The following is a 19,645-nucleotide window of genomic DNA, read 5'->3' as shown; positions in this document are numbered from 1 at the left end:
GTACTATAGGAAGGAAGGGTTAGAAATAAAATAAGTTTTCAGTACTCATATCACATATAAATACGGTCTTTTAACATGCAGTGCACTATTGTCAAGAATTAAAATTTAAAAGCTTGATCTGTGGCATGAACTGGTTGATATTTTCATAAATGAATAACTGTCTTGAAGAGAGAAATATCTATCCAGATTTGTCATTTAATTTTGAAAAATGGTAGTGTTGGTTCCTTAGGTCCTCTTTTGGGAATGGTTGTTGTGTTTTAAACTTTAAAGTACTTTATAGCTTAATTTTGCAAACATTTATTTCCTTAACTGTTTAGAATAATCAAAATGTAATAAACATATCCTTTTTGTTACCTATATATGCCAAATATGATCATTTAAAATATTGACTTTTCCTGCCGAGATATTAATGTCAAAAGTGAGCATTTTAATCATGGCTGTCATAAACAATTAAACATAAGTGTTTCAATTTTCTGATTGTTTTTTCTTTTCTAGCTGCATAGATGAATGGTTTGAAGTAAATAGATCTTGCCCTGAGCACCCTTCAGATTAAGCATTTAGCTTCCTGTTTTATAGGTAATTCTCCCTTTTTTGTTGTTTTAATTGCTTTTTAAACTGTTAATGTGAGTTAGATATTCTCAGCCACCATTTTTATTCATTGATTTATTCACTGAGAGGTGTGTGTGTGTGTGTGTGTGTGTGTGTGTGTGTTCTGCTCTCTGGTATAGTTTCTATTGTGGGGAGGAAGGCTGTGCAGTGGCTTTTTTTTTGTGACAGTTTTAAGCTTTAATTGATCCTGCTGTGTCATTGATTTGGTTTTTTAGCAGAACGCAAATTTTATGAGTTTTTAGAATACTAAGTAAGTGTATGAAAATTTACCATCTAAAGCAGTGTTCAGGGAGTAGTGGATGTTGTATTTTGATTTGTGTTGCTATTACGGATCACTATTTAAATTAAATGTATCCACTTTTGCACAGGTTTCCTTGTCTTTTCAAGATGCTTGAAAAACTGAGAGGATATGAAGATCTGTCTCTGGAAAAGCAAAAACAAAAATGCAGGCACACTCAGCCAGAAATCTAAGTTCTGTGAGACTCAATATGCAGAGATGGACAATCATACAGGAAAAAAAAAATCCCACTCGAGAGGACAGTTGCCACAGAACTCAGTGTACCAAACATGCATATAAAGGACACACAGGGATTTTGAAAATGCTGCATATCCCTTAATAGTCATCCACATAGGTAATACTGATGAACATTTTGTATTCAGACGCCAAAGTTAACTGATTTAAAAGTTGATTTACTTTTTATTAAGTTCTCTCGAACTGCGCAACTAGCTGTGTTTGATTTGTTTTGGTTTTCACTTTGGGGTCCCTTTATTTTCCCCAACATGATGTTCCTGCATTCATCTGTTCTGAAATTGAACACCACATAGTTTACTTCTTAAAAACTAAAGTTTTAAATGTGACACCAAGAAATGTAATCAAGCAGTAAAACATTCTCTGAATGTAGACAATGATCTCAAGTTCTTCAATTTTTGTTTTTTTCCAAGAGTGGAAAATAGACTTCTACATAGGAAAGCTAAAGTATGTTAATATTTTAAATTAAAGGTTTAACATTATCAGAATGCAGTCCAAAGAGTGAAAATCACGTTACCTACTTATATTTTAATTGATTAAATCTAGGATTATCTACTGAATTGCAATTTATTAAATATATTATTTTCTTTTAAATAAAACTGTTCAACAGTTAATCAGCAATGAATCATCTTGCAGCTATGCAACTTAAAAAAAAAAAATTCACCAGTTTTAAGTGCTGCCAGCTATAGTAACTTTGTTTTAACGGGTATGTTTGTTTGTTCTTTTAATGTAATTATTTTATTGTGCTTTGCATCTCTAAGCAATTTTCCCACATTTGGGTAAAATGTTTAGCAGGTTGTAAACTTAATAACTTATGAAAAGGGTAAAATAAAATTTCTTGAGTGGAACTTGAAATAATTTGAGGGACATTTTTATATACTTTTAAAAATCAGAATTTAATTGGGATGCCAGATTTATAGCAATTTGCATCTTTAATTTTCCAGATAATCTGGATGTTAGCATTTGATAAATGATTTTTTTAAAGCAAACATGAAGATTTTGTTAATTTATAATTTATTAATGTTATTACTGTAATTGAAAATGTTGGAGACTTTTAAATTCAGTCTGTGTAGAAAGAAATGTATTAAGCAAAACTATGCGAATAAATATTCCCACAAAATATATCTGAATGGTTAAAAAATACTGGAAGAGAGCTCTCAGGGCTGTAATAGTGAGGGTTTTTTTTTGTTTTGTTTTGTTTTAATATCGAAGACACCAATAAATAGATTTTGTGTTTCCAACATAGGGAAAATGTTATCAGTGAACAATTAAAGCAGTGCACTTTACTAAGTATAATTGAAAGTTGCACAGCACTGTTTCCTTATCTTAAGCTTTCTTTAATATCTTTAAGTATTGCTTTTCTGTTTACTGCTGCTATTCTTAATCCTTCTCAAATTTTTTCCCTACTTTATTGCTTCTGATTCATTTTTTTAAAGGGGAGGTAGAGGAGCAACCGCTGCTACCCGTAGAAATTTGTGTATTTTAAACAATTAGAAGAGTTTTTAATGGCTTTCTGTGTGATTCTAGACCAGGTAACATTTTTCCTAAAGTTAATGCTGTGAAATGCCTTTTGTTATGCTGCAATTGATAGAAGAATCCAAAACCTTCATTGTGACAGCCAACAGCATAGTTTCATAGGTGCTTTCTTAACCAGTTACAGAAAATATTCTTTCCTCAAGGAAAATATTCTTTTCTTAATTTTTTCTGTTGTCATGAGATCTTAATATGAATGTATCTTAGTTCATGTTTTCAATTTTCTAAGCTTTGCTCACACATTACACGCACATTCACACACGCACACGGAAGAAACCTCTTGGAATGTGAATAATTCATTTTGTTTCTCCTTTTCTAATTCTAAGAATTATTGTGTTGGCTTCCGTTCTTAAAGGAAAAGATTTGCTATAGTTGTGGTAGTAAACTTTTGATATTCTCTCAGAAGTTGATTTTCTGATATAACTTACTCATTATCTTCTAAAGTTGATTGGCCTGAGTTAGTTTTCCTTCTTTAACCTGTATCATACTCTCAGAGTCTCGTTCACTTAGCCTCTCTTTGCATGAGGTTCTGTGCTGCGGTTTCTGCAATAGAAGCTCCTGTGGTTTAAAAGGAAGTTCAGTGTTTGTCCGTGTCAAGTGCTACTTGATTATTTGTCTAGAACAGTATTTACTTAAATCTGCTTATAAAAATCCTTTTTTTTTTTTTTTTGGTTAAAATTTACAGAAGTTGGCTTTATTCTTTTTTTCTACTTTAAAATTGAGTCTCCATCAATTACTTCCTAAAAAGAAGAATTTAGGAATTGAAGTGAAAAGATTCGTAAAGCCTAGATACTCCAGTTTTTACTTAAAATTACTATTCTGAAAAAATATCATAAGTAATATTACACATAGTATCACTTGTAATGTTTGTAAATTTATATACAGACATTGAACAGTGTAACATAGGACATCAGGTTACCCGAGATATTTAAATGCATAGCTGAAACTACTGACAACTGAATATTATGGAGACAAAATAAAGATTGAAAGCCTAGGTAATAGTTTTCTAGAATCTTTGTAAATACTTGTTTTCAAATAAGATCGCAGTTGGGTATATAGATTTCCTTGAGGGCCACCCTTTTCTTCATAATGGATTTTTTATTGCCAATTTTGACTCATTTTATGTTAATCTGGCTTCCCCCCCCCCCCAGAATGTATAAGAGAGTGTAAGAACGTATAAGAGTCCAATCATTCTGTCTTCTTCTGGCTCCTTCCCAGAGAAATAGACTAAGAATAGTCTTAATCTGTGTTTTCCAGGTCTGGTTATAAATCAGATATAGATTGTGTTTTAAAAGTGGTGTTTTGATTGAAATATAAATAGCGTTTTCTATGACTGATTTTTTTTTTTTTTTTTTTTGTGGTAGCCAGAACAACTAAAAAAAGTCAGGTTGGCTGTTATCTGCTGTATACTGTTTAGATTTTGGTTTCTTAGTGCAAGTCTTCTATTTCATTTAAATGTTATTTACAGTTATTTCAGTTTTCTCCTACTAAACAGTGTAGCCCTCAAATGCCTGAGGAGCACATTTGCAGTCTGTATTTTGAAAAGATTTCAGTTTAAATTAGTTAATGAAAATACCAGATTTTTTTCAAAGCTGGTTTTGCCTTCTAAATTTGGGTATGGTGAAGTTTAAGAGCAATTGTTTAATATGTAGCAAGACCCGGGGATATTCCTTTAAATGAAAAAAGCCTGTAAATTTAATGTAAATAGTATCTAATTTTATTTACTAACTTGGAGAGTTGAAGAAGGAAAATTTCCTAACAATAAGCTACATTTGAACAAAGCATGAACTTCTTTTTTAAAATTCAGGAATAATTGAACTTATCAGATTGACATCTACATTATGCATTGTTAATAATATCCAGTAATCTTATACTTTCAAAGAGGAAATTTCCACATAAATCAGATTATTAGGAATTTTGTAAAACGACATAGAGGTAAATATTGCTATTAAATATGAGTACAGTTTGTTAGTTGCAGGAAGTTTCCTAGTTCATTAGAGCCATTTTCTTGAATTTTGATTTATCCTGAGGTGAACTCCATACATACTGACAATGGGTGGTTAAATGCAAAATGTTCCTTGTTCTTGTACAGATATTTTCCAAGTTAAAACATTTTAGCATGCCAATATTTTGTCTTTGGCCCATTCGCCTTTATTTCCGAAGTATGTAACTTCTGATTTTTTCTTTGCTGTATGGTAAAGCATTGTAGTTACATTATCTGTGTTACTGACCACTTTTCTTCTCAACCCAGATCTTTTCATTCTGAAAGTAAATTGTTACTTGGTTTACTTTATAGGAAATTGCTACTTGGTATACTCCTAGTAGTGATCCTTATTCAGGAATAGCTGGTAAAACTTTTTTGGTAGCAACTTATACAGACAATACTTTGAGTACCATGTGCAGTGAGTGCTATGCTTAAGATGGGAAACCGAATTTCTTTTCAAATCACAGAATTCCTGTACTGAATGGGAAATACCTCGTCTTCCAAGTTACCTGATTCTCCATGGAAAGTACAAGGCATCAAAGAAAACCGGATATGACAATGTTTAGTTTTAGTTGAAAATGCAACATCACTCTACTTAGGAGAGTTGGCATATTTTCAGATACTTAAGCTATCATAAATTTTAGACCAATGGCTAATAATAGGATAGATTGATTGTTGGTTCCTTATTTATAGAGAGGCAAAAAGCAGCATGGCATTAACTCACATTCCAGTAATAAATGAAATTTTAAAAAGTGATGTTATAGTTTTGACCACCATCATTCTTCTTAACTCTGTGAGGCACCTGTCAGGTTCCCAGGTCTTAGAATCATAAATGACTGACTTCTTCTATTACTAAATTCTCATGACTTCCATTTTCATTTGGTATGCTGAGATCGTAAGTATTGATAATTTATATTTATAAACTTAGAGTTCTGTCAGTACCCTGTTACCAGTGAACCTGGTGCCAGCATCTTGAAAAGGTGTCATTATAAGTCAAAAGCATTTTGAGCATCTGTGTGCATGTAATACAGTTAGCAGACCCTATAGAGATACACAAAAGGGATTTTGGAACTTGATGATGATATTATTGATCTTTATTATTACAGCAATCCATTACATTTTATTGCTTTGCAATGACTATATGAGTTCCCTTATTTGAAAATCATGGTAAAAAGAGATATTTACCTCTATTGCTCTATCCATGGTTTCTTCAACTCTTCCATTAATACTTAATTTCCTCTGTTAGAAAGCATTTTCCTGTTAAGTGTCAAAAGCATCAATCACAAGAAATAGAGAAAATGTATCAGAAACAAGTTGTATTAGTATGTTCTAAACCAAAATGGAACAATTCATTATTATTTTAATAAATAAAACTTCCAAATGATCTTGCCAAATTATCCCATTATTTAGAGGTAGAAAATAAGAAAAGAATGCTTTTAAGGAAATTTATGTTTAAATGTTTGTGTTGATTGTACATTACAATAAAACAATTGTCTAAAGTTGAAAGGTTACCATGAATTAATTGATGTCACAGTTTCTTTACCCATTACCACAAAATTGAATCTAAAAATATGAGTTAAAGTTCTGTAGTAGTTTAAGAAGGGACTCTTTGTAATGGTAATGGGCAGAGAAGTCTGTCGTTATTACCACAACCATAAGAAAAGATGCACTTGGAAATTTATAATGTAAAACCTATTTGGTAAATTTGTAATTGAAATCTGATTGAATAGTTATTGAATTGGGGAGTGGGTTGGTCTTTCAGTGCACAGTCATAACGTTTTAAATTTAGACTGTATTTTAATAAGATGCTGTTTTTAAAAGGAGAGTAATTGCTCTTTTGAAGCACAATTTTCCTGATGAAAGTGGTAGTGAATTTTGTACTATTGTGGTTATGAACCTGGGTTCTGGAGCCAGATTGCCTAGTTTTGCCATCTCTGTGACACCGGGTGAGATACTTCACTTCTCTGTGCCTCGCTTTTGCCTGTAAAGAGAGGTGGTACTACTGCCTACCTCAGCGTTGCCGTGAGGATTAAATGGGAAGGTACGTATATGCACCAGACACAGACTAAGCACTTAATAATAATGTTAGTAGTTTTTATAGACGATAAAGTGTATTTGTGCCCATTTATGAATGAATAAGTAATTTTTATTATTTTCTTCAGTCATGAGGTATAGGAATAACTCATAGGCCTTAACTGGTATATTTAAGAAGCCTGAGAATTATAGAGGATACTGTGGATCCTGATCTTCTCTCTCGCAAAAATCTAGAGATTTATTATTTCAGAAATTTTATATTCAGTGCTGCTTGGTTCTGCGGATTGTCAGGAAGCCAAGAATATAGAAATCAAGGATAGCTTACCTTTAGGAATTTAATCTTTAGTGGGTGAAGCAAATAAGTAAAGAAGCATATAATAAGGAATAGCAAATGCTGTGATAGCCACACACACAGAAGGTGTGGTGGAGGTAGTGAGAGGGTCAGTAAACTCAGACGAGGCAAGAGAATGTCTAAACGCCGTCTTTAAGAACAAAAAGGTCATAGCTCTAGGGGACATGGATAAAGGGACGTGTGTGGAATAAGGGCTTGGGATGGGTATTCCCCAGGCGTGACGTGCTTGGAGAGTTGCTGTGTCCAGAGAGTTAAGCAGGTGATTAGATCGAAGGCTTTTAAGCAGGAAGAAGACAGTTAGATAGAGTTGCAGAGAGAGCTGTTAGAAAATTTATAGTAATTCAGGCAAGATGATGAGAGGCAAAACTGAGGCAGTAACATTAGGGAAAGCAAAGATGGAAGAACTTAAAAATGTAGAGTAGAATTAACTCATCTTGTAGTCCCTTAGATGTAAAGGATGACAGGTAAGAAAGACCCAGACGACTCCCAGTTGTACTTTTTCCACCTCTTTGAAAGGTTGAACCTTAAGGGCAGAATATCACTCCCTGGGGAAAGCTGATTATGCCAGAAGTATCTGCTGGAGAACCAAAGGTAAATAACACTGTTAATTCTGACATGAAGGATTTTGGGGGTACAACCATGGTGTATTGAAGTTCCTGGGCCAGAGGTCAAATCTGAGCCACAGCTGTGACCTATGCCAGAGAAGTGGCAACAGCCGATCCTTAACCTGCTGTGCCACAATGGGAACTCCAACATGAAGGATCTTAAATGGGAGGCAGAGCCTTGAGAGAGAAGCAAGACGGGAATGGTTGGCAACTTGTGAGAAAGCTGCAGGGGGTGGGGGTGCTGTTAGGAATTGGGAGGTATCCAGACAAAAATGTGGCCACCACTTAGAATGCGTGGTAAGTGAGCTGCACTGAACTGGTTTAAGACATCTGGGTTGACTGAGTTGGACTCCTCCCCCCACCCCCCTCCCCCAGTCTCCTACTTAACCTTGGTTGCCTGTTGGAGTAAGGCCGTGCTTTCCCAGACTCACTTAGGGAGTTGTCAGGATACTCTCTGAAGCATTCTCGAGGTTTTCCCTTTGGCTCGTTTGTCCCATACCCTTTCCGTCATGCTAGTCTTCTCAGACGTTCACAGCAAAAGTAAGCTACTCTTGGAAGCAGTCTTTTTAGAAACGGACAATAAAGATGAACCCTGCTTTCCTGGTGGATGCTGCAGTTGGGATGGGTGGATTGGGCCATACAGGAGGGGACCAGAAGAGGTGTATTAGTTCCTGAAACTGGGTTGCTGCTGGCTGTATCACGATCTTTGTTGAGCAAAGGACAGAAAATGAGGCCTGGGAAACATATTTAGTTCCTGGAGAAGCAGCAGAAACTTGGGAATATCCTTGTATTAAATTATTAGGTCAAGGAGTCCGTTTTCCACCTACAGATTCACTAATCTAGTATAATCTAGTCAGTTTAGGCTTCCTCAGTTTCTCCAAATTGCTTCAGAGCTGCTCCTCTTGGTCACGTGGAACTTCCTAGCCTAGGAATTTCTACAAAGCAGGGCCTGTGAGAATAATAGGAACTTAATGCCTGGAAGGGAATTGTCCTAAAATGTCAAAAGTGCTTATATATACTAAATATTACTACATGATTTAAAATTTGGTTTCCCACATAAAATACAGTAAACAGTTTTTGTGCAGTTAAGTACCTTCGTGTTAAATTCTACCTTATAGAACCTGATTTCCATGGTTCTCTCCCATGAACTTATGGATGCAATGTTTATTATTTTATAAGGTTTTAAAAAGCACTTCCCAACAAAACGAGTTTGAGATTTAAGTGCTTTTGAATTGGCCTATTTATTAGCTGGATAACAGAAAGCAAACTATGTAGTATTAGCGATGTAAATTTGTATTTTAGAAAACTATCGAGTAACTATGTAATGAACTTTTCAGAATAACTCATCCCCAAACTGAAATCTTACTACATTTCAAAATTTAAGGGTATTCATGTCCAAATTCAGAGGATATATCCATCAAGGAAATCAATGATACATGGTTCAACCCTTGTTGGAGCTCAAGCATTGCCAAGGCTACAGGCCTTTCTAGGGTATTTCAGTATCCAAACTATTGTCATTTTAGTATGTGATGAGTGTAAAAACTGTCAGTGAGCTATTTCACATTTTTGTTTGTTTTTCTGTCTCTGGTGTGTATTTTGTATGTATAGCACATCTGTATCCAGACCTAGCCATGTTTTAGGTGCTCAGGAGCCGTGTGTGACCAGTGACTATGTACTGGACGTGCAGACCGAGATGACTGAGGTTGACTTTCCACTCTATCCTTAACGTGATCATTTTCCAAAGTCTTGTAATTTCAACTTTGTAGAGACCTGAGTCTCTCAAAGTTAATTTCGCTGCTACACATGGGCAGAGTCGGTCCTATTCTGTTACTGAATCTGAGCTGATTGTTCTGTTGTAATCCTATTGTATAACCAGTATATAGCCTTTATCTAGGTTTCCTCACATCCCCAAATCAGGGTGTAAGCCCTTGAGGAAGAGAGTGTCAAGTTTGTCTCAGCTCTGCAGCTAAGCTCTAGCTTCATCCCCTCCAGTTCTCTTTCCTGCTTGATTGGACTCTTGGCTCCTTTTGAATGAGAAAACCACTCTTATATCCTTCTGCGTTCTTCCCAACTCTGGTTCATATAATAAATTACCTTATTCAGCCAGGGTCTCATCCTTGATTTGCACAGCAAAGTTTATAGAGTCCTAGAAGCCCTCTCTGCCTCCAGAACGTGGCTCTGACAAATCAGAAGTCCTTTGGCTTTCAGGCTCTTGTCTCTTCCTTCAGCTTTCAAAAACTGGGGTGTCTGTTTCATCCTCATTGTCTCTCCCTACTGAAGGAGCAGCTGCCAGTGAGTCACTGAGTAGGTGGCTGTAATCAACAAGGAATGCAAGGAACGAAAAATGTAGCAGTTAATAATTCAAAAATAGTGTTTTATTTTACGCACGTCGATCACAAGAAAGCCACTTTGGTAACTGTATGTGGGTAACGATAGTCTCATAGCGTTTTCATTCTTCATGTTGGTAATCTTGAGAAGTCTTCAAACCATGAAGAAGAGTGTGTGGGAGTTACTCGAACTAGAATGCAGAGTAGACTGAAGTGGTTCGTTCATTTGAATGTACTTATCAAACATTTGACAGATGTAAGAGAGTGTATGCGACCCTGCATACACTGATGGGGAGAAAAGATAGTTCCTGCCCTTAGGGAGCTTATGGTTCAGAGTTCTTAGCAGAAGTTGGTCATCAGCTGTGGTGTAGCGAACATACAAATAACGTGGGTCTCTTAAACCTAAGTTTTTCTTTTCCCTTCTGTTTTTATTGAGATATAATCAACAAACAGCACTGTGTAAGTTTAAGGTGCATAGCATAGGGATTTGACTTCCATACACACATGAGTACCACAAGTTCAGTGAGCATCCATTATCTCATACAGATGCAAAGTAAGAGTAAATAAAAAAATACCTACGGCCCTTGTGATGAAAACTCTTAGGATTTACTCTCTTAACTTCCCTTTACCATACATCAGTGTTAATTATATCAACCATGTTGTACACTACATCCATAATAACTTACCTTGTAACTGGGAGTTTGTGCCTCTTGACCACCTTCTGATCTGGTTCTTGAATAAACATTTGTGTCAGATCTTTCACGGCATTAGGTTATTAAAGTCACTGGGAAATACTTTACTCGACTGTGCATCTGGTAACAGTTTTGTGCCTTGTGCCAGACCCTGGGTATGTGTCGGTGCTGCTAAAACAAAGGTGAGAGCCGGTGAAAGTGCTGCACACACTAGATGGCAGTACAGACAGCCAGACGGATTTGTTGACATTTCCATTTTTAGAAGCCTAGTTCCTTGATGAGAATGCTCTTGTGTTTCCAAGTTTTCTTCTCAGCTCATTAAAAGCAACTGATAAGTATACAATCTAATGAGTTTGGATACACACACCTTTGAAACTGTCACCACGACCAAGATGCGGGCACTTCCGTCACTTCTTAAAAGTTACCTCAAGCCCCTTTGCAGTCAGTTTCCACCCATCCGCCCTCAGGCCTGGACAGCCATTGATCTGCTTTGTGCCGCTGTAGATTAGACAGAAATGTCCGGTATGTACTTTGTGTCAAGCTTGTTTGGCTCAGCGTATCTGTCAGAGGCATCAGTGTTGTGGCTTGAACCAGTTGTCTTTCTTGCTAAGCAGTATCCTGCTGTATGTGAATATACTGTAGTTTGTTACCCATTCTCCTCGTGGTGGACACCTGAGCTGTTTCTGGTTTGGGGCTATTGTGAATAAAGTGGCTATAAACATTTACATATAAATCTTTATGTGAACGTGTGTGATTTAATTTTTCTTTAATAAATACATAGGAGTGGAATTAAGGACTTGTATGGTAAGTGTCTGTTTAACTCTACAAGATCCTGCCAAACTGTTTTCCAAAGTTGGCTCTGCCATTGCACATTTCCACCAGCGATGCACAGGGGCTTTGCCACATCGTTGTCAACATTTGATGTTTTCTTTTTAATTTTGGCCATTCTAATGGGTGTGTTGTGGTATCTTGTGGTTCAGTTTGAATATACCTAACCACTAATAATGCCTAAGCTTCTTTTTATGTGCTCACTTGCCACTCCTATTTTCTTTGGTGAAAGGTCTGTTTAAATCTTATCCCATTACTTTGAACAGTTAGGTCGAAGTATAATTTACCTCCGGTAAAATCCAACCGTTTAAATTGTTGGGTTCCATGGCTTTTAGTCTATTTATTTGTGCAACCCTTAATCTAATTTTGTAACTCTTCACCATGAAGAAACTTCCCACCCATTAGCAGTCACTCCCCTTTCCCCCTCCTCCAGTCCTGAGACAACCACAAACCTATATTCTGTCTCCATAATTTCCCTTTTCTGGATGTGTCATATAAATGGAATTACACAAAATGGGGTCTTTTGCATATAGCTCCTTTCACCTAACAGTGTTTCTGGGGTTCACCTGTGTTTAGCATGTGCTAATAATTCTTTACTTATTTTTGCTGAATAGTATTCTATTGTGTGTATATACCACATTCGTTCTTTTACCAATTGATAGAAATTTGGATTGTGTCTACTTTTTTGGCTGTTATGAATAATGCTGTAGGAACATCTGACTTCAAGTCTTTGTGAGGACGTACATTTTTTTATTTGTCTTAGGTAAGTACCTAGAAGTAGAATTGCTGGGTTTGACATATGCAGCCTTACATCCTGTCCTGTCCTAGGATATTTTGGAGGCTCACTCACTGTCATCTCTCATCCCTGTATCACTCTGTTAAATTGCGGCTGTGTACTTGTTGCCTGCCACAACCAGTATCTCATCTTTAGGCCAGCTATAGTGTTGGCCTTCTCTGTTTGCCACCAAGATGATACTATTTCCAACAATATTCCTGAGCATGAGGGTTTTTTTTTTTTTTTTTTTACATTTTGCTCTGAATCAATGCAGCCCTTCCAACAGGGCAGATGCAGGTAGGTACCCACAGCCTGCCCTACTCTGGTACTACTGTGGTGCCACAGAACTTGAGAGGTTGGGGGCGGGAGATAGAGCTGCTCCAGGCTGAAATGCTGGGCTTCTATTTTACCACGATTCCATAGGTTTTCTTCTTTTTCTTCCTTCCTTCCTTCCCTTCTGTCTCTCCTTCTCCTCCCTGCCTTCCATCTTTTCTTTCCTGCAGATGCAGCATATGGAAGTTCCCAGACTGGGGGTCAAATCAGAACTGTAGCCACAGCCACAGCAGATCCAAGCCGAATCCATGACCTATATCACAGCTCATGGCAATGCCAGATCCTTAACCCACTGAGCAGGGCTGGGGATCCAACCCACATTCCCATGGATACTAGTCAAGTTCGTTTCCACTGAGCCATGGTGGGAACTGCCAATGGGTTTTCTTAAGTAAATACATCTCAGTTTGTTACTTTGGTCAATTTCCAAAGTTTTGAAATGGTTGTTTTGACATTTTTGTCAAACTTTATTACTATATTGGGGAAGAAAATTTGCCATACTCCTTACTCAGTTATTCCTGAAGTCACACGGACCTGCTCATTTTTAAATTGGGTCATGCATCATTTTCTTATGAGCTGCAAGAGTTCTTTATGTATTCTGCATCAATCTTTTATCAGATATATGATTTGCAAATACTTTCAGTCTATGTATGGCTTGCCTTTTCATTTTCTTAACAGTGTCTAAAAGAGCAAAACTTCAGTTTTGATGAAGTTAAGTTTATTTTTTTCCCCTTGCTTTTTGTGTCCTAAGAAATTCTTGCCTAATGCAAAGCCACGTTTTCTCTATAGCTCTTACTTTTAGAGCTGTGATAGAATTTTTTTTTTTTTTTTTTGTCTTTTTGCCATTTCTTGGGCTGCTCCCGCGGCATATGGAGGTTCCCAGGCTAGGGGTCTAATCGGAGCTGTAGCTGCCAGCCTACGCCAGAGCCACAGCAACGCAGGATCCGAGCCGTGTCTGCGACCTACACCACAGCTCATGGCAACGCCGGAACCTTGACCCACTGAGCAACGGCAGGGACCGAACCCGCAACCTCATGGTTCCTAGTCGGATTCGTTAACCACTGCGCCACGACGGGAACTCCTGTGATAGAATTTGAGATGATTTTTGTGTATTGTGAAGTTAAGTGTTGAGGTTTATGTTATCCATATGACTCTCCAGTTTATTCCAGGTCATTTGTTGAAATGCTTCTCTTTGTTGAATTAACTTGGCATTTTTGTTGAAAAGCAAATAATTTGCACGCGTGGCTATTTGTGGACTCTGTTTTGTTCCACTGAACTATATGTCTGTATTTATGCTAATGTATACTGTCTAGATTATTGTAGGTTCATAGTAAGTCTTAAATCATTGCCTTCAGTTTTGAAAGAAATTTTGCTGGCTGTAGAGTCCTAAATTGTCATGTCCTTTTGTATCTGGCTTCTTTCACTTAGGAAAATGTTCATAACTTACTGTAACACAGAGCAGTACTTCAGTTCTTTTTTTTTTTTTTTTCTTTTTAGGACCACACCCATGGCATATGGAGGTTCCCAGGTTTGGGGTCAAATTGGAGCTACAGCCGCCGACCTACACTATAGCCACAGCAATGCTGTGTCTGCAATCTATGCCATAGCTCACAGCAACACCGGATCCTTAACCCACTTATCAAGGACAGGGATGCATGCATCTGACTGCATCCTCATGCTAGTCAGATTTGTTTTCATTGAGCCATGACAGAAACTCCCATATATCGTATTTTTTGTGATGAACTTGGTGGGGTGTTTCCATTTTTCGCTATCTGAATAATGCTGCTGCGAGCATTTTGTGTAAGTCCTTTTTTTTTTTTCTTTCTTTCTTTTTTTGCTACCTCGTGGCATATGGAGTTCCCAGGCAAGGGATCAAATCTGAGGTGGAGTTGCAGCCCAAGCAACAGTGGGAACTCCTGTGCACAAGTCTTCTTGTAAACATATATTCAGTTACCTTGGGTATATACCTAGTAGTAGAACTGCTGAGTCACACATATGATAACTCTGTAATTAACTTCCTATAAACTGCCAAACTTTTTCCAAAATGGCTGTACCATTTTATATTCCCATCAGCAGTGTATAAAGTTTCCAGTTTCTCCCCATCCTCCCCAACACCTGTTACTGTTCATCTTTTTACTGTAGGTGTGCCACCGGCTTTTTAAAGTGGTATCTCGTTGCGGCTCTGATTTGCATTTCCATGACTATGTTCAGCATCTTTTCATGTGCTTCTTGGCTGTTTGTATATCTTTGCAGAAATGTCTCCAGATTGTTTCCCCATCTTTAAGTTATTTGTCTTTTTATCATTGAGTTTTTTTCATTACTGAGTTTTAAGCATTCTTTTTAATATGTTCTGGATTCCTAGACTTTTATCAGATGCAAGATTTGCACATTTTTTCTCCTATTTTATGGGTTGTCTTTGCTTTTTTGATAGCGCCTTTCATAGCACAAAAGATTTTAATTTTGATGAAGTCCAATTGTACCTTTTTTTTTTTTGGCTGCTTGTGCTTAGATGTCATTAGGCAAAGAAACCACTGCCTAATCCAAAGTTAGGAAGATTTACACCTATGTTTTCTTCAAAGAACTTTATAATCTTAGCCCTTCGGAGTTAATTTTTGTGTACAGTAAAAGGTATAAGGGTCCCACTTCATTCTTTCGTGTGTGGATATCCAGTTTTTCCAGCACCACTTGTTGAAAAGACTATTCTTTCCCCCACTGAACTGTGTTGCTTCCTTTTTGAAAATCAATTGACTATAACTGTATGGATTAATTTCTCGACTCTTAATTTAATTCCATTGATCTATGTCTATCCTATGCCAGTATTACACAGTCCTGATAACTATATGTTTTAGAACTGGAAGTGTTCTTGGCTTAGAAAGGTAGAAAGTTTTCCGTGGCACTTGACCGAAGGATAAGGTGTTACCAGTTTGTAAGTATTAGTATAACTTTACATTTTTGTATATAATAAATGATGGTGTAATTAATGATAGGAAAAGCCTCGACTGGGCATTCTTCCACTGTTGAAGTTGGCCAATCTTGGCTTGACAGTATTGTCATAAATGCTATACTCTATTTTCCCCTGTCAAGCAAGGTGAGAACTCAAACCATATTTTTAGTGGTTGATTTGTTAGCCAACTGTGAAGTCAGGACACCTTTAAAAAAAAAATCCTTTCCTTGAGATAGTTGCCAAAGTCAATATGTAAGTACTTACTCAAAGAAAAAATAATGACTACCTCAAACCTTACTGTATAGATAACCGCTGTTAATATTTGGTGAATATACTTTCACTTAACAACCTGTGCAAACAATTTTATATAAATAGCATCGTGCCATACATGTCTTTAACCTTGCACATTCAACAAATACATCATAAATATCTTTGTCATTAAATACAGATTTACTTCATAATTTTGATGATAACATTATACTCCTATTGAAGTAACTAATTTCATTAATACTGTTATTGTTGGAACTTTGTCTTCAACTTACATTCCCACCAAGGACATGTGAGTTCAGGTTTCGCCAAACTCAGGCAAAACTGAGTTTTCTCACAGTTTTTCTATCTTTCCTATTTTAACAAGCAAAATATGAGTTTTCATTACATTTCTTTCATTATGACTATAGTTGAACATCTTTTCGTTAATGTTCTGGCCATTTGTATATCTTCTTGAATTGTTTATTTGCTATTTGCCTTTTTTGGGGTTTTTTTTTACTTAATGGTTTATCTTAAAACATTTTTAAATGTGAAGACTTAGTCTTTAATATATATTATGAGTGTGTTTTTCAGTTTATCATTTATCTTTGAATCTCATTTATGGTAATGTTTTTTCTTATGCTTTTCTCTGTTCAGTGTATCTACCTTTTTATAAAAAAATTACATTTATCAATTTTTGCTTTAATGTTTTTGACCTTTGTGGTCATGTTTAAAAGGATTTTACCCATCTTAAGTTTACATAAATGTTCACTGCATTTTTCTTCTGGTATTTTTTAATCTGTAGCTCATTTTAAAATATATTTAAATATTTAATCCATTTATTATAATGCAACCTTTTGTGACAAAACTTTTTTAAAGTATAGAACTTTTGTTTTGCTTTTGAGAAATAAATAAGTCTTAGCTGGTTTTGCTTTATTTTTGGCAAAACAATTACTTGAGCTTCTTAAGTCGCATACTATACCATACCAATGCCAGAATAAGAGCTGATGGTAAGGGAGTTCTCTCACGGCCCAGTGAGTTAAGGATCCAGCGTTGTCACTGCAGTGGCTTGAGTCGCTGCTGTGGCATGGGTTTGATCCCTAGCCCAGAACTTCTGCATGCTGCGGGCATAGCCCCTCCCCCCCAAAAAATATTTGATGATGAGATACGTATGAAAGTTCCCAGGCTAGGGGTCAAATCAGAGCTGCAACACTGCATCCAAGCTGCATCGGCAACCCATGCCCTTAGTCCACTGAGCAAGGCCAGGGATCAAACCCTTCTCCTCGCAGAGACAACCTTGGTTCTTTAACCCACTGAGCCACATGGGAACTCTGAAATACAGTTTTTTATACACAATATTTCTGCACTTTCTCCAGAGCTTCACTTGGATCTTTCTCAGTATTCAGATGTCTGCATAAATAATCACTTCCTCAGGCTCCCTCCCCCCCCCCAACCCCGGCCCCCGCCGCCACTTGGTCTAGACTCTCAGCACTCTGATAAGGACCAGACCAGTGTTCCGTATCCTCTTCCTTGTTCAGTTTTCTTATGTTAAAATACTGTGTGAAAGAACCTTACTACCTCACTGATAATATCTTGAAATTGTAAATTTAAAAGGCAACTAAAGAATATAATTCAATATAAAATGAAACTGTGGAATCATCTACTGCCCAGGGTATAGGTCAGCCCCACCTAAGGATGATAAAAATAAGACCCTTAAGCTATTCACATCAGCCCTTTGATAGTTCTTTTTTTTTTATTACTCAAATGGATTTATCACATCTGTAGTTGTATAATGATCATAACAATCTGATTTCACAGGATTTCCATCCCACAGCCCAAGCACATCCCCCCACCCCCCAAACTGTCTCCTCCGGAGATCATAAGTTTTTCTATGTCTGTGAGTCAGCATCTGTTCTGCAAAGAAGTTCCGTCTGTCCTTTTTTCAGATTCCACATGTCATTGAAAGCATTTGATGTTGGTGTCTCATTGTATGGCTGACTTCACTTAGCATGACAGTTTCTAGGTCCATCCATGTTGCTGAAAATGCTGGTATTTCATTCTTTTTGATGGCTGAGTAATATCAGGATTTTGTGTTATGAGTTTATGCTACTAAAAGCGGATGTCTTGTATTTTGCAGCACTCGCTGTGTGCCAGCTATCATGCTCATAAATTAGCACAGGTATCTTATTTAATCCTTACAGCAGCCCTTTCAGAAATGGGTTTTCATTCTCATTCTCATAGATGAGGAAACTTGGGGAGGTCAGGTGATTTGACCCAGGGAAAACCATTGGTAGGTGACGGGGCTAAAATTATGATCATGAACATCGGGGTCCCTGGTTCCAAAAGTTTGATAATATCCCCCCTGGAAGTTTATAGAGAAGTTATGACGCGGAGGTTGATGGGATGTTAGTCTAGGGTTTCCTAGTGTCAGAAATAGCAAACCTTTTTTTTTTTTTTAAATGAAGCTGATTGGTGAGGCTGTCTTATGGTAATAAGCAGACTGCTTGGTTGGTCATTGGTCGCCTGATCTGAGGCTAAACTGAGAGAGGACAGATGTATCAAAGACTTTGGGGACCCTTGGTCTCCAAAGGCAGGTTGGGTGGAAAGCTCAAGGCCCCGTGAAGGAGAGTCGGCCCTAAGTTACAGGTCAGCTTGGAGAGGTTATACAGCTGAATGTTTACCAATTTAATTTAGGCACTTAATTTGTAGCCGAGGAGAGTAAGTCCTCTCTTAAATCACACCTGAATGTGCCTGGTATCTTTTAACACCTCAGGTATGAAATAGAGTACTTTTAATACTGTAACCAAACTCTATCTTGTAAATCACATATACTCTTCTTTTCCCTAAGCCTCAGTTAAACAAAATCATTTGCTATATCCTTAGTAGACCTTTGTAGCAATCCAAGGAATGGATGTCTACATTGTGTTTCCCTCAGATCTTTGCATATAAACACTCTGTCATTCTATAAGTTCTTTCAAAATGTCCTTTCTTAGACAAAGCTGCTTATGATTGTGCCAGCCTATTGTGAACCACACCGCATAATTAATCATTTGCAAATACTTCCTTCGTCACACTGAGCCTGATACTTTTTATTATAGTTATTTTCCTGTCTGATTCCATCTAGTAGATTTTAAGCCAGAGGGTTTTAAATCATGTCCACAAATTCTCTGGTGTTTCTCCAATCAGGAGGTAAAATACCAACTTCATTTCTCTTGGGGACGGGCTGGCACTATTAATTTCTAACTCATGCAGAAGCAGCGACGCTGGATGACTTCCTGGCTCTCCCAGGAAGCTTTCCCATGGACCAAGTTTCCATGCTCTAAGGAAGCCCCAGGCCATATCAGCTGCCAGACACGTGAGTGAGGAAGCCGACCAGGTGAGTCCAGCCCCTGCTGCTACCAGACTGCAACTGGGCGACACCCTGGGTGAGAGCCGCCTGGCTGTATCCTCAACCCCCAGAATTGTGAGAGATGATACATGGTGTTATTGTTTTATGCCACTAAATTTGGGGTGGTTTTTTTTTTACGCAGCAATCAATAACAGCATCAGACACCTTTGCCAGAAGGGCTGGAGGACACCTACTGGGTTGTCCTGCACATCATCTTTGGCTACTTCTTAAGCAGCGTCCATGGTGTGTGTTTTCTCTAACCTTCCTGTTGACCAGGGTTTCTTACAAGCTTCTCTTTGTCAGTATCCTGATGCATTTGGAAATCTTCGCAGGTACGAGAAATGTATAGACAGCTTTCTGAAAATTAACGAGTAAATTGATCAAATTACTACTAAATTTAAATAAGAGGGAAAGTAGTACAAGTTAAAACAGTTCTTCCGGACAGTTAACCCTTTTCTCTTTAAGCACT

The 19,645-nt window shown here is 37.3% G+C and overlaps 1 protein-coding gene and 1 long non-coding RNA gene across 2 annotated transcripts in view; both read left to right on the top strand.

The window, feature by feature from the left end:
• ZNRF2 (zinc and ring finger 2) overlaps positions 1-6,161 on the top strand; it is a 102,718-nt gene extending 96,557 nt beyond the window's left edge. Inside the window, exons 4-5 of the mRNA XM_003134814.6 lie at positions 496-576; positions 978-6,161. Of these exons, the coding sequence (XP_003134862.2) occupies positions 496-553 (58 nt within the window). The 3' untranslated portion in view covers positions 554-576; positions 978-6,161. The remainder of the gene's footprint in view (positions 1-495; positions 577-977) is intronic.
• Positions 6,162-10,758: 4,597 nt separating this feature from the next.
• Positions 10,759-16,569, top strand: LOC146395040 (uncharacterized). The gene is made up of 2 exons (XR_014834079.1): positions 10,759-12,786; positions 13,474-16,569. It is a non-coding gene; the product is annotated as an uncharacterized LOC146395040 (long non-coding RNA).
• Positions 16,570-19,645: the final 3,076 nt, after the last annotated feature.

The sequence above is a fragment of the Sus scrofa genome, chromosome 18 (assembly GCF_054392235.1).
Source record: "Sus scrofa isolate SSC_HxYL_T2T_F1_AM1 chromosome 18, Sscrofa_HxYL_maternal_Yorkshire_Landrace_v2.0, whole genome shotgun sequence".
NCBI classification, from domain to species: Eukaryota; Metazoa; Chordata; class Mammalia; order Artiodactyla; family Suidae; genus Sus; species Sus scrofa.
The sequence above is the reverse complement of the archived record's forward strand: the minus strand, read 5'-3'. Positions and strand labels throughout refer to the sequence as shown.